The 12,921-nt window shown below is 32.4% G+C and overlaps 2 protein-coding genes across 5 annotated transcripts; one reads left to right on the top strand and one right to left on the bottom strand.

Annotated features, from left to right (window-relative positions):
- Positions 1 to 257: 257 nt before the first annotated feature.
- On the bottom strand, positions 258 to 7,013 carry LOC128183645 (uncharacterized). 4 transcript variants are annotated; one of them, XM_052852751.1, is made up of 4 exons: positions 6,876 to 7,013; positions 2,857 to 3,019; positions 1,640 to 1,867; positions 258 to 1,301 (listed from the first exon to the last, which is right to left on the bottom strand). In XM_052852751.1, exons 2-4 carry the CDS (start codon positions 3,005 to 3,007, stop codon positions 679 to 681), a joined length of 1,002 nt encoding a protein of 333 aa, XP_052708711.1. In that variant the 5' UTR covers positions 3,008 to 3,019; positions 6,876 to 7,013; the 3' UTR covers positions 258 to 678. The 4 variants fall into 4 exon arrangements, with proteins under 4 accessions (XP_052708711.1, XP_052708726.1, XP_052708732.1 ...); XM_052852766.1 differs by having other exon boundaries at positions 6,844 to 7,009; XM_052852772.1 differs by having other exon boundaries at positions 6,944 to 7,003.
- Positions 7,014 to 7,169: 156 nt separating this feature from the next.
- Positions 7,170 to 12,467, top strand: LOC128183634 (synaptic vesicle 2-related protein-like). Its single transcript, XM_052852740.1, has 3 exons — positions 7,170 to 7,732; positions 9,077 to 9,352; positions 10,458 to 12,467. The coding sequence occupies exons 1-3, from the start codon at positions 7,204 to 7,206 to the stop codon at positions 11,129 to 11,131; spliced, it is 1,479 nt and encodes a 492-aa protein (XP_052708700.1). The 5' UTR covers positions 7,170 to 7,203; the 3' UTR covers positions 11,132 to 12,467.
- The last annotated feature ends 454 nt before the right edge of the window (positions 12,468 to 12,921 follow it).

Here is a 12,921-nt window from a genome sequence, read left to right on the forward strand (position 1 = left end):
ATGAATTTTAAGTCATCTGAAAATTTGCATTAATGCTATCTGGTTGTCAATGCACTTATAATTTGCCTCTTCAGAAATCGATTCAAAACTTATTATTATAATATATTAATAATGGCTTTGAACTTGAATTTCTTCTAAGTATTTCTTGCTGAAAAGGAGTGGATGAAACTGCACAAGTTAATTGTTCTCTTGAAAATGCCATGATCGTAAATTATCACACCATTACACAATTAATACAGCAATTATGGAAAAAGCGAATTCAGATTGGAGTTTTGGACAAGAATTTATTTTCATAGCTAGAGCATTATCAGATTGGAGTTTTGGACAATTTATTTTCATAGCTAGAGCATTATATTTTCGAAAGGACAATGCTTGTACCTATAAAAAGAAGAGATTTTAATGGCAAGTGCTTATGATAAGATAATTATGCAGAATAAAACAATAAACAAATAGGAATATTGTTCAAAAGCAAATTTAGCTGTTTTTACGGTCTATTTAAAACTTCAAATATCCTCTGATGATATGCACTGAGGTTCTAAAGCAGGCTAACTTTACGGTAAAGTAACAAATAATATCCTAGAAAATGTCTGTATTCCAGTGTATAAAATATACATTTACAGTAAACATTAAAGAAAAACACATCCACTTTAATTTTTCATTGTAGTACTTTTTTTATTTTCACAATTTATAATTCAAATTAATACTAATTCCTAAACATTTCAACATATATCTAAATATAATACTTTGTTTTGTATCGAAGTCCTTAAGAGTGTCAATGATGGGTTTTAAATAGACATCCTTATCATCTAAGCACTGACTGTCATACTCTACGTGCACTGAACTCAACACTGCTTGTCCCTTACCAACACGGCACTTCACTATGGCAGCAGGTGCCCCTTTTATTTCAGAATAAGAACACAATACCTCAACATCACTCTCTGTTGGTGATGATTTTGGACAGGATATAGATTCTTCTTTCTTGTGATTTGATCCCAGTGGTAAATGACCATCTGACTTAACTAATTCAATGGAATATGTCTGATCTCCAGACGGGAGGCCATTTTCTTTGTGATAACTGTCAAGGATTTTCCTGGTCTCGAAATTTCCTTTAGGATATGGACAAAAAGCTCCTCCTCCACTGAAGTAAGCATAGAATTGGTCCAGTTTACGAGGTTTGAGTCCATTGGAACATCCATTGGCTAATTGCATTGGTTGAGGTATTTGACATGACAGTAAAACAGCCCTAGATCCAAAGTCAGAGTTGTATTTGTAAGGTCCAAACAGCGGTCCAATTTTTCCACCTGCAAAAGTTGTAATACAAAATTCAGTCTTTAAACTGAAATGTAATACACATTAATTATTTTGATAAAATAGTCTGCATTCCAATTTCTCATTCAACACAAAATGCTGGAAACAAATCTTTTGATGTACAACATAGAAAATAGTAGTTAGCAAAAAGGCCGCTCAAAACATTAAAAAAAATCTTTTAACACAAACTAATCTTGCCTATTATATACAAATATTTCTCATTTATAAGTGATTTGCTAGTAAATGTGGAATACAGTACCTTTTATTTTGAACTGATATTTATGAATTTTTCAAATATAGAAAAAATAATAAGATGTAGTCATAATTTTACCTGGATAAAACTTCAGCTGCCGGTCTCCACAGACTTCTAAAGGCCCATCTTTGTCAAATTCAATATAACTGGAGGCGAAATAAGCCCCAGAGCAGATTCCAAGATACGAGCCTCCCTGATGCACATACTGTTGTATTTTGTTCGTTCCCTCTGGTCCTAGAGCCTTGATGAGTCCAAGGTCATATCCACCTCCGATGACATACAGGGCGGCCTCATCACACCAAGCACCTGGCAAAAAGGTGTCAAAAAATCACAAGCTGTTGCTGACAAGACTGACGTTACACAATCGGTATCTTCTGACAAAATCATATCAAATAGCGACATCTGCTGACAAAACGATGCCACACAATCAACATCTGCTAACAAAAATGATGTCTCACAATCAAAAGATGCTGACAAAATAATGTCACAAAACCAGCATCTGCTGACTGACAAAATGATGTCACGCAATCAACATCAGCTGATATGCCATGTCAACCTAAAGTAAATGCCTCTGAAAAATTAGTCTGAAACTGTCTATGTCAATGGAATTGACTGGTGTGATGAGGCCGCCCTGTCAAGCTTGAAATCTTAATTTATTTAGCAGCATGTACTTTTGATAATCTTAAAGTGCATAACTCTCCAGAATCATACAAAACAAAGCAAAACAATTCAAATTACAAAAAATCCGTTACCTTGCGATCAACTAAGTGTTTGTTCTATATGTAAATAAGATACATACACTGTCATTTCAGCATTGTCTCACTTGTCAAATTCTTCAAACCTGTATGTAAAATTGTATTGTCTACACATGCTACACAGTATCTGCCTTAATAAGTGTAATATAAATGTCTATTATAGCCTAATGAACTGAATACACATTTCTTCCTGATGTCTCTCACAATAGATTGTAATTCATTGCGATGACTGCAATAAGGGAATATCTATTTTGTGGGTAATGAATGGCAGGTGGCTAATGTCCTGCAATACATACATGTATAAAATTCTCTTCTCTAACGCACTGAATAATTCATCATCTCATCCAACAAGATTCCATTTGCCCCCCCCCCCTTCCCCTTGGTCACACAGCAGTTTATAGCAGGCATACAAAATACAGATTAACAGCATTCATAAATGGTGACACAAAAAGCTACAGACTGTCTTTAGCAGTCTGCACATGAAATTGCTGACAATATGCTCTGAAATTAAATGATTTACACAGTGTCATCTGCACTCACCTTTTATGGTTTCTTCGGGAGAAATAAACTGAACACTGTGAATCTTGGTGTTAACAAAGCGCTGCAACTGGGACATTAGGACTTTGTTATTTTCTTCCAAAGCTCCTAATCCTCGATACACATAAATCACTCGCTTAGCTGGCCCTGCCATCTTATTTTTCAACTACAAAATATACACATAAAAAAATTATTAGAACCATTTTAACAAGACCATGGACTTTCGGTAGGATGTAACTATCTTTTTCTTGCATCAAAACAGGTAAAAAATGATGCTGGTTTCAAATGAAATATGCATAGATTTTGCTCAAAAGCCAGACAAATCTTGAGGATTTCAAAGAGCCATGGCTGAGTGGCCAACAATGAAATAGAAAGGCCTACACCACATTGCTGTTTGATACAACTACCCAAGTCCAAGTTCTTGGTAAAATGGTTCTAATTCATAGGGTATTCATACTCTAATTAAATTGGGTATAGCGACCAGGTTTTGACATGAAAATATATGGCATGTCTCTGAGACTATTAATCTTATGACCAACCAATTTAGAAACAAATTTTTTTTTATTTCAAAAAATTACATACCAGTAATTCTAAGCTGACTTGGTAGTTAATTAAGGCACAAAAAAATGGTTTTTTATTATATTAAAAGTTATCATTGGCATTTCAAAATACATGTACTTCTTTGAAGAAATAATTAAAACAATAATATTGAATTAATAGACATAAGGCCAAACTAATTATACAAATATAACGTACATCACTTATTACATAAGTAAAAAATGTATATATGTCATGCACTCATATATATTTTTAGAGGCATTTGATTATATTATGATGATAAACTACTTTGAATTCATCATTAAAATAACAATTACAATTAAGATACTTAAACATGACAGCTTTGTGTCTGTAAATTAATACATTATCAATTGTCATAGGGCAACCAGATCAAAAATTCTTTAATATAAAGGAATTTTTTTTAATGAGTTTTTTTTTTTTCAAATAAGATTTTTTAGATATTAAATTGAAAATTTGAAAGTACCTAGAATAAAATAATATCATCTGAACTTTCACTCAAAGACTAACACAGCAATGCGAAATGGCAATTTCAAAGACTTATGCACATGTAAATATTTATATTCACTTAATTATAAGTTTAAAGTTTCAATCAAATTTAAATTGATATAAAAATCAAGATAAAGTCACACGTACAATATAAACCAGTAAAACAGTGGGGAATATACTGGTATATTCCTTTTCTTCTTTTTTGTTGTTGTTAATTTCCATCGAAATTGCTTTAAATCTTTTAAAATTTTAATCATAATTTAAATAACAAGAGATGTTTGTGAAACACTCATGCCCCCCTCCCTTGGACACTTCTGTGAAGAAAATGAACAGAAAGTCCAAATAATTGACTTAGATATTACTATGATATTGCACAATTGCAAATATTAGATATTATTATCATAAATCTGTATATCAAATTTCATTTCAATATGTGCAACGTCTGCAAAGAAAATGAACAGTAACTTCGTGGACCGACCGACCGACAGACAGACAGATGGACAGCAGCAAAGCAATATGCCCTCCCTTATTCAAAGGGGGCATAAAAATATTTACCAATGCAAGTGAACTTTTATTACCATAAAGTTTAACATCGATATGTTTAATAGGTACCATGCACATATAAATGGAAACTTGCTTCCCCAATCAGCGTTTCTTATTTATTTTGACCTTGACCTTGATCTTGCATATCTCAAAGTTTTTAATATCCTCTGTCGAATTGAATTCTCATGACTTTTGACTGTATTTTATAGATAAAAATATTGCTTATAAGGGCTTGATGGTCATGGCCACTCTTAGACTGTATTAATTGCCTTTAAAAGAAGCGCACTAATTAAAAATATAAGAAAATACCCATTGAAATTTGAATGATAAAATATATTGGATTTTTTCTTTACTAAATATTCATTTTTAGCAAAACATATCATCTCTTAAAATTTTACAACAAATAAAACCAATCATCTCCTTAAATTTTTGGTAGATCTGATGGTTATTAATTTGTTGACTGTCGAGCCTCCTTAAATGATCAGGAAAACTACAATATACCTCACTAGTCACTACATGTAGTCATGTACATACAAAAACACATCCATCGTTTTACATATGATAAAAGAAATGGCCTATGCAGCTTTATACAAAGAAACTATGTTGGTTTGTATATGGTTTCAATCATCTATGTGTAAATAAGAAGTGATAGTGCAATTATTTCAATAAAATAAAACACTCCTCATACATAAGATTGCATCGGTTATAGCTGCAGGTTTAGCTGTAGCTCCCAGTCTGAAAAAATTCGGATGGACTGGGGCTGTGTTTTACAAAGATACTAAAATAAAATGCTTATTAATTATAAACTAATCAATGTTTTATTCTATTGGCTTTAAAATATAATTATGGAAATCGAAATAGTTGTAAATAAATAGTTTTATAATATTTTTTCTTTAAAGATCAGATAAAATATTTAGGACTTTGTCGTAAGTTCTATTGTAAAACACAGTCCAGGTCGTCCATCCTAATTTTTTCAGACCGGGAGATACAGCCCTGCAGGTGAGCTAGAGAAAGTTCTTATTTTCAAAGAATAAATGTTGATTGAATCATAAATATATAATCATAAATAACTATATTTTTAACTGTCTTTGGTCAATGAAATGGTGACATTTAAATTGTAAAATAGCAAGTATGAGACCAAAGAATATATGCAAAACCAAAACAAAATAAGTTAGGGGAAAACATGTTCAAAATCATCTCGGGATATGGGACAATGATAGTGCATGACTGTATAATTCAATTATTTGTCCAAATACACAGTGACTTAATAGGGAACAAAACATTGGCTCTTTGCCAAAAAATCTCAGCCCAAGAACCATGAAAAATGCATGACCTAGTCTCAAAAAAATTATGATTTCTTAATATGATGTTCTCTGTAATATTTAATTTCAGGAACTGTTTTTCTTTTTTCACTGCTGTCAATATTTTTCTTAATAATAAGGATTTCAAAGTTGGTGTTATAATTTAGTACAAACATCCATCAAAACGTTGTGCCTTTATAATACACCATGGAATATTTTATACACTATGTTTAAACATAAACGTGCACAAGCATACATAGATAAAGTTTTGACCTGAATTATAAACATGTACCTTTTAGGGATGCAATCTTTATGCATACATCAATCTTTCAATCAAAATATTTTTTAATCAACATTTCCTTTTATCCTTACATATACATGTACTTTTAAAATAAAATGATATTTCTAGGTTCTTGAAAATCAGAATAAGCATCTTCAATCATTCTTGGCCTTAATAAAGCAAGCGCAACTTGTCAGCGCAAATTTAAGCACCAGCAAGCACTCTGTACCCGTAAATTGCACAAGGCTAACAATTTTATGTTCTCACAAAAAGAACAACATGCATTACAAAAGTAAATAATACATTCTGTTGCTCGTAATTAATTTTTCAAAAATGTTTTTTAAGACAATTAACTTTAAATACCATTGTGAACTCTGAAGACACAATCACTTAATTAAAAGGATGGGGGGAAAATTCTGCATGAAAGAATATTGCAAATAATGATATAACCAAGTTCTCCTCAATAATTAATCAAATATGTAAATATGTATTACACCTTTCAGTCTATATTGAGTTTGAAAAATATTTATTAACAGTTATTTAAAAAAAAAAACCACACACACACACTTTTTTTTTCAAAAATTATTTGATAAACCACCCTGACTTTTTTTCAAAAAGTTTTTGGTAAATAATTCTTATCATATTTAAATACACATGTACCTGGGTGTGTTTAGTTAAAACTATATGCTGCGCTCGCCTTGGTCGCACCGCGCCGCGCCGTGAGACAAAATATTTAAAGGCCCAAGTCAAGTAGGCCCAGCTGTATGAATATACATATGTAGTTATGTATTGGGGACGTACGTATATATATTCACATGTGTCAGAGCGTGTACCTCATCGGGCTTAATTCATCTGATATTGAGTAAGCTCCACAACCTAACTCAACCTAAGATAATCTGACCGGTTGAAGAGTCTCGGAGTCCTTGTTTATTACATGAGGTGGTCCGATTCTGAGGTCAAAATCAACACGATCAATGTTATAAATCATTTTGATTTTCATTGTTTATTTCTATATCAAAAAACGTTTGCAAGACTAAATATATTCAATTTGCATCGGGGTTCCTGTTACGTTTGATCAAATGAAATATATGAAGTGTATACCAATATGCTAAACTTACCTTGACAAATTTGACATGTGCTGTTTGTTGCACAGACAACAAAATGAGCAAAGATGAAGAGAGGCAATTTATCACTGAAGAAGATGGAAGTAATGGGGTTTGCTGGATGCAGAGTCAAACTATGGACAACGAAGAAGACGAGGCGTTAACAAATAAGCACAATGACAGAAAAATTACAACATTAGACGATTTAATTTCCAACATAAAGTTTGGATCTCTTCACCTCAAAATGTTAATTACAACTGGTGGAGCATATTTCGCAGTCTGTGCAGAAATAGTCGTGGTCGTTTTTCTGAGTGACCTGGTGAAGAAAGAATGGAACCTTGACAAGTTCATTTTTTCTCTGATACCATTGGGGAGTGGTATCGGAGGGATCCTAGGGGAATGTACTTTTGGAATATTTAGTGATAAATTCGGAAGAAAGTGGCCATTTGCAATAGCAGTGTCTCTTGTAGCTTTATTTGGCATAGCTTCAGCATTTGCACCATCATTTATGGTCCTGGTTGTTTTGCGTTCCTGTGTGTCTGTTGGTAATGGAGCAGTCTCATCTATTGTCTTTGTTTACCTTTTAGGTACGTTACCAATACTGTACGAACACTGAGATATAGCAAAATCTCAGTTATAGTGAAGTTGTGTGGAGTCCCCCAGCAAGATACTTAACAAATCATAGCAATTTTTTACGGCTATAATGAACTTAGAATTTACAGATACAGCAAACTGATTTTGATTTTTGAGGCCCATGCATAGAGATGAAATATAATATTTACACCTTTCATAGGGAATTTTTAAAAAAAAATAATACTTAGATATACCAGTTGACACAATTGTTGGAAATAATTTTTTTCTACATAATTCCTTTAATTTCCATCTGATTATTTTAGGTTTTCAGAGAGGGTATTTAATTTAATGCCTTTAAAAGTAAAAAATGGTAGTGATATGGAAGTAAAAAATTGAATGTTGAATTTGCTGTACCTAATATTATGAGTTTATTATACGGATACAACAAATTATGGATATAGCAAAGTAAATCCACTGGTCCCTAGGATTCACTGTAACCGAGTTTTACTGTACTTGTAATTAACTGCCTGCACATTGTCATGTTCTGCTTTAGAGATCATATTTAAAATTTGCATGCATCATGGTTATTGAATCACAATACTATGTGTACTAAAAGCTGACATTAGGATGAATTTATTTAATAAATACACATTATTTCCCTTTTATCTCCTTTTACTGCCATTTTAGTTTTCGATTTCTATTATTACGCTTTATATCACTATACACCCTCTAAATAAGGTGAGACCACTACCCATGTTTCACTGTATTCAAGTATTTTATTCACCCAGACACTTTCAAATACACGATACTTTATTGGATGCCTTTGGCTCAGGTGAGCTTTTCTCATCAAAATTTGTCTGTTGTCTGTTGTTGTTGATGTCTTTGTTGTCATTGTAAACTTTTCGCATTTGCATCTTCTTTCTCTGAACAATTTGGCCAATGTCAACCATAGAGCATCCTTGAGGGAAGGGCTTTCAATTTTTTTTTCCCCCCAAATAAAGGGCCAGTCTCTCTTCAAAGGGTAGATAGTGATGATAGAAGTTTGTTCAAATCATGATCCCTTGGGGTAGGGTGGGGCCACAGCAAAAGTAAAACATCCAAAGTTTAACTTCTGTTGTATACATCTACTTATAACTTGTGAACTTATTTTAAAAGCATTTATTTTCTATTGCACCATTAAAGTCTTGATGAAAATGATCTTAAAATGCAGAGCATATTTTGGGGTGTTTTTTTTAATGAAATGACTGAAATGGTCTGGGATGGTCCTGAAATTTAAATTTCAGTTGTTTCTTTAAAAATACAAATACCAATTGATGTCATTATTCCCTGCATTTTATATGTTTCTCTTTTCATTTTAGAATTTCTACCGCAGAAAAATCGGGGAAAATGTATGGTTGGTGTGACTTTCTGTGGTGCACTAGGAGCTGTGTATACAGGTGGAATGGCTTGGTGGCTACTGGAGGGACATAGCTGGAGAACGTTTGTGGCTGCCTGCTCCACACCAGCATTTATTGTGGGTGTTTTAGCTTTCTGCTTGACAGAAGAATCTCCAAGATTTCTTTTTATTTCTGGTAAAACCTACAGAGGCAGGAAAGTGCTGCAAAAAATGATTAACGAACCCTTGGCATGGCAAGGTAATTACATATAAGTCATGATGGTAACATTGAGGTTATCATCTGTTAACCTAACTATTTATCATTCTATGAATTGTATAATTTTATTCAATCACTTACAAGTCATAACTTTATATAAACTATTTTGGATGTACCATGTAACTACATGTTATCCAATGCAGCAAATTTACTAAAGAAAGAGAGGAACTATTTGATTTAATTTCATCTAAAGCAAAACATTTTACTAGTTTAGAAGATAAACAAAAATTATTTTGGATTCTAAACTGTGAAGAATTAGATATATTAAACTCTGTTGGTAAATTTTTACAAAAGGCATTGCCTTAATTTGTATTTCCTATTCAAATATTGTTTTTTTATTGTTCAATCATATGATAAACTATTTCAAATTTGTATGTGCATTTGTATCTTGACATATTTATGTATGGTGTTTAACATAAATATATAGAAGACACTATATTGAATGTATGGAAACATCCATAATTATACATATATATATATACATATATACTATTTAATTGTTCATGTCTGTCATAGTTCTTTTAATCATCCAGCTCTTTCCCTCTTGTATATGTTTATTGAATGTTTTATGTTCATTGGATGTTGTATGTCAACAGTCTTCATGTTGCCCCTTGAAGGCCCTTAATTGGTTAATAAAGAAATTGAAATTGAATTGAATTGTAATACCGTAATGATCTTTTTCTGGATTATTATTTTTCTCCTTCCCGATATTTTTTTTTCAAAGTTCTCATTACAAAAACTGTGCATCACCATACATTCAGTAAAGAGAACCATTTATGGAGAAAATTGTAACATTGAATTCCCATGTTTTCCAAATATGATGAAATTACCCAGATAGAAAATGAATGACAATGAAAAGATACATGTACATATCATTTACACTGATGGTAAATATTTTGCAAAAGCAGTTTTCCTGCATGATTTTCTTTTTGTACATAGGATGCAGTTATTCTTCTAATATAGGTGTAAATATATGGTGAAGACCTCGTAAATTGTTAGAACCTGTGCCTTAACCATTTGTATATGTATGGTATATGTATACAATGAAATATGTTCAAATAAATATAGAGTTACTCTTTTTTTACAGGTGAAATTGAGTGCCCACCATTAGAGAAGCGAGGTCAAATTCTTGATTTATTCACCCCAGGGAATGGGTGGAAGACTTTCAACCTTGGAGTAGTCTGGTTTTTACAGGCAGCAGGATACTGGGGGGTGACCATGTACCTCCCAGAATACATGGGATCACAAGGAGTGGATCCATACTTCAACATGTTCACCATTTTCATTGGAGAACTCCCTGGACTCTGTCTCGCTATGATATTGATCGAGCCCTACATGTTGGGTCGCATTAGATGTTTACAACTATTCTCTTTCTCTACATGTGTATCATTGATATTATTTGCATTCGTAAAATTAGACTTTCTGAAAGCAGTATTTGTTATTGTCTGCTACTTTTTCATGGTACCGATTTACTCCATTTTGAGTACTTATACTCCTGAGGTTTATCCAACTGGCATACGCAGCACTGCTATGGCTACAATGTACATGGTTATTGAGATTCCCGGCTTAGTTACTCCTTTTGGCGGGGAGTATTTGTTGTCCAGTAGTATAAATTGGCTATATCCTGTGGTGTGGGCTGGAGTCTTCTTATTACAGAGTATGGCTGTTTGTGGATTGCCATCAGAAACAGCAGGAAAAGCATTGAAGGATTCACAGAAAGAGACACTGATGGAGGATGTTGCAGAGACTTCCATTTCATAGGAAGGCAGCTGTGTAATGTGTAAACAGTGTTCTGTTAAGCAGGAGTATCGATGATGAATTTGTTAATGCTTTAATTGTCGTCTTTCATTTTTGTGTGTGCTTTTTATGTTGTGAATCAATATTTAAGGCATTGTGAAATATTTTGAGAAATAAGCTAGTTATACAGTCAATTTATCAAGATTTACAACAATTGAATATTCTAGATGCCCAGGGTATGAAAAAGACAATCACTTTTACTGCCATACATTGTTATCATTCTGCCTTTATATTAAGTGGTCAGAAAAGAACATGGGTGAATAAGATTGCATAATTACTAATTGGTTTGATGACACATTACATATTGGTTTGATGGTACACCTACTAATTTGGAAAAATTGTGTAGAAGTCTACCATAAATTCATTGCTATATAACATAGTTAAACATACTGATATTATGCAAAATTTTCAATTACTGACAGTGGTATTTTTTTAACAAACGCAAAGAAGAAAATTTGATAGTTTTTGTTTTGATCAAAGCCCCATCTTCTTTTAAGGTGGTATGGGACACTTCCATGTTGTGACGTATTGTTTATCGAAATAAACAATAAAATTAAGTGCAGTTATATAAGTAGTTTCTTTCCCAATATTGTCATCTAACAGCGTAGCGCAGTGAGTTAGAGGGTTTACTACGAATCTGTAAGTCATGAGTTCGAATCCCACTGTGGGTTTTACAATTTTTACCTTTCAAAATATTTTTAAAAGGTATTTTTTAGTTAGATATTGTAAAATTTGAAAATTCTAAACCTGGAAAATATTTCAATTATAATGTACTTTAATCCACATTAATATAGACAGATGTCCCATACCACCTTAATTTTTTAAAACTATGAACGGATGTATTTTCATAATTATTCTTCTGAAACATTCAAATGCTGTTCTACAAAATGAAATATATATAAATGTACAGCAGGCCATTCCTACAAACAATTGAAATTGGTTCTATTATTAATTACATGTATATTTTAATTTAACCTGACCAAAAATTTGGAATTTAATCCACTCTACAAAACAACTGGATCGATACAAAATTTTAGAAACTCACCAATGGATTAAAAGATAGGTTGGATTTTCATTTTTCATGCATCCCAAGGCATTTTACTTGGCTTATTCACCCATCTTCTTTCAAAACATTGTTTATGTAAACAGGCAATTTTGTAAGACGATTTGTACGTAGTATAATGATTTACCAAGATGAATTTATTTTAAATGCTGGCATTATTATTCTAGTGAGTGGAATTTTGATCTCAAATATGATATATTCAACATAAAGCATTTATCTTGTATAATTTGTGTTTTTATTCTACAAGTTCAGTAAGATATGACAGATCTTTTACTTGTGCAGAAACATTAGCATCATACCTTACACTACATTCATTTTTATAATATGTGTACACCCCTTGAATTGGCCTCATCAAAAATTAACTTATCAAAACACCATGAAAAATTTGAATGCCATTCACCATTGACTTATGGCCACAGAATATGTATTGTTCAAGTTAAAAATGGTTAGCATTCGTGCATTGGACAGTATCTAATTTTGCATAGCCATATCCATGCAACGGTTTAGCTAAATTTCAAAATGAGTTTTTAGTCAGTGTTGGATTTATCATGACGACATAACTTGATTACCAGTATATGTCTTTTTTCTGTACTTTATTGCTTGGGAGAATATTGTATACAGGGAAATATTCGCCCCCGTTTTATTTTCGCCCTCGATGTAAGTGGGCGGATTTAACACTGGGCAAATTCCG

Source organism: Crassostrea angulata, chromosome 1 (genome assembly GCF_025612915.1).
Source record: "Crassostrea angulata isolate pt1a10 chromosome 1, ASM2561291v2, whole genome shotgun sequence".
Classification (NCBI taxonomy): domain Eukaryota; kingdom Metazoa; phylum Mollusca; class Bivalvia; order Ostreida; family Ostreidae; genus Magallana; species Magallana angulata.

Coding starts and splice junctions, on each gene's coding strand:
- LOC128183645 (XM_052852751.1), bottom strand. CDS start 3,007: ATGGCAGGGCCAGCTAAGCGAGTGATTTATGTGTATCGAGGATTAGGA. Junction 1,868..2,856: donor TCCCGAAGAAACCATAAAAG/GTGAGTGCAGAT, acceptor CCTTTTTGCCAG/GTGCTTGGTGTGATGAGGCC. Junction 1,302..1,639: donor GCAGCTGAAGTTTTATCCAG/GTAAAATTATGA, acceptor CAACTTTTGCAG/GTGGAAAAATTGGACCGCTG.
- LOC128183634 (XM_052852740.1), top strand. CDS start 7,204: ATGAGCAAAGATGAAGAGAGGCAATTTATCACTGAAGAAGATGGAAGT. Junction 7,733..9,076: donor TGTCTTTGTTTACCTTTTAG/GTACGTTACCAA, acceptor TTTTCATTTTAG/AATTTCTACCGCAGAAAAAT. Junction 9,353..10,457: donor CGAACCCTTGGCATGGCAAG/GTAATTACATAT, acceptor CTTTTTTTACAG/GTGAAATTGAGTGCCCACCA.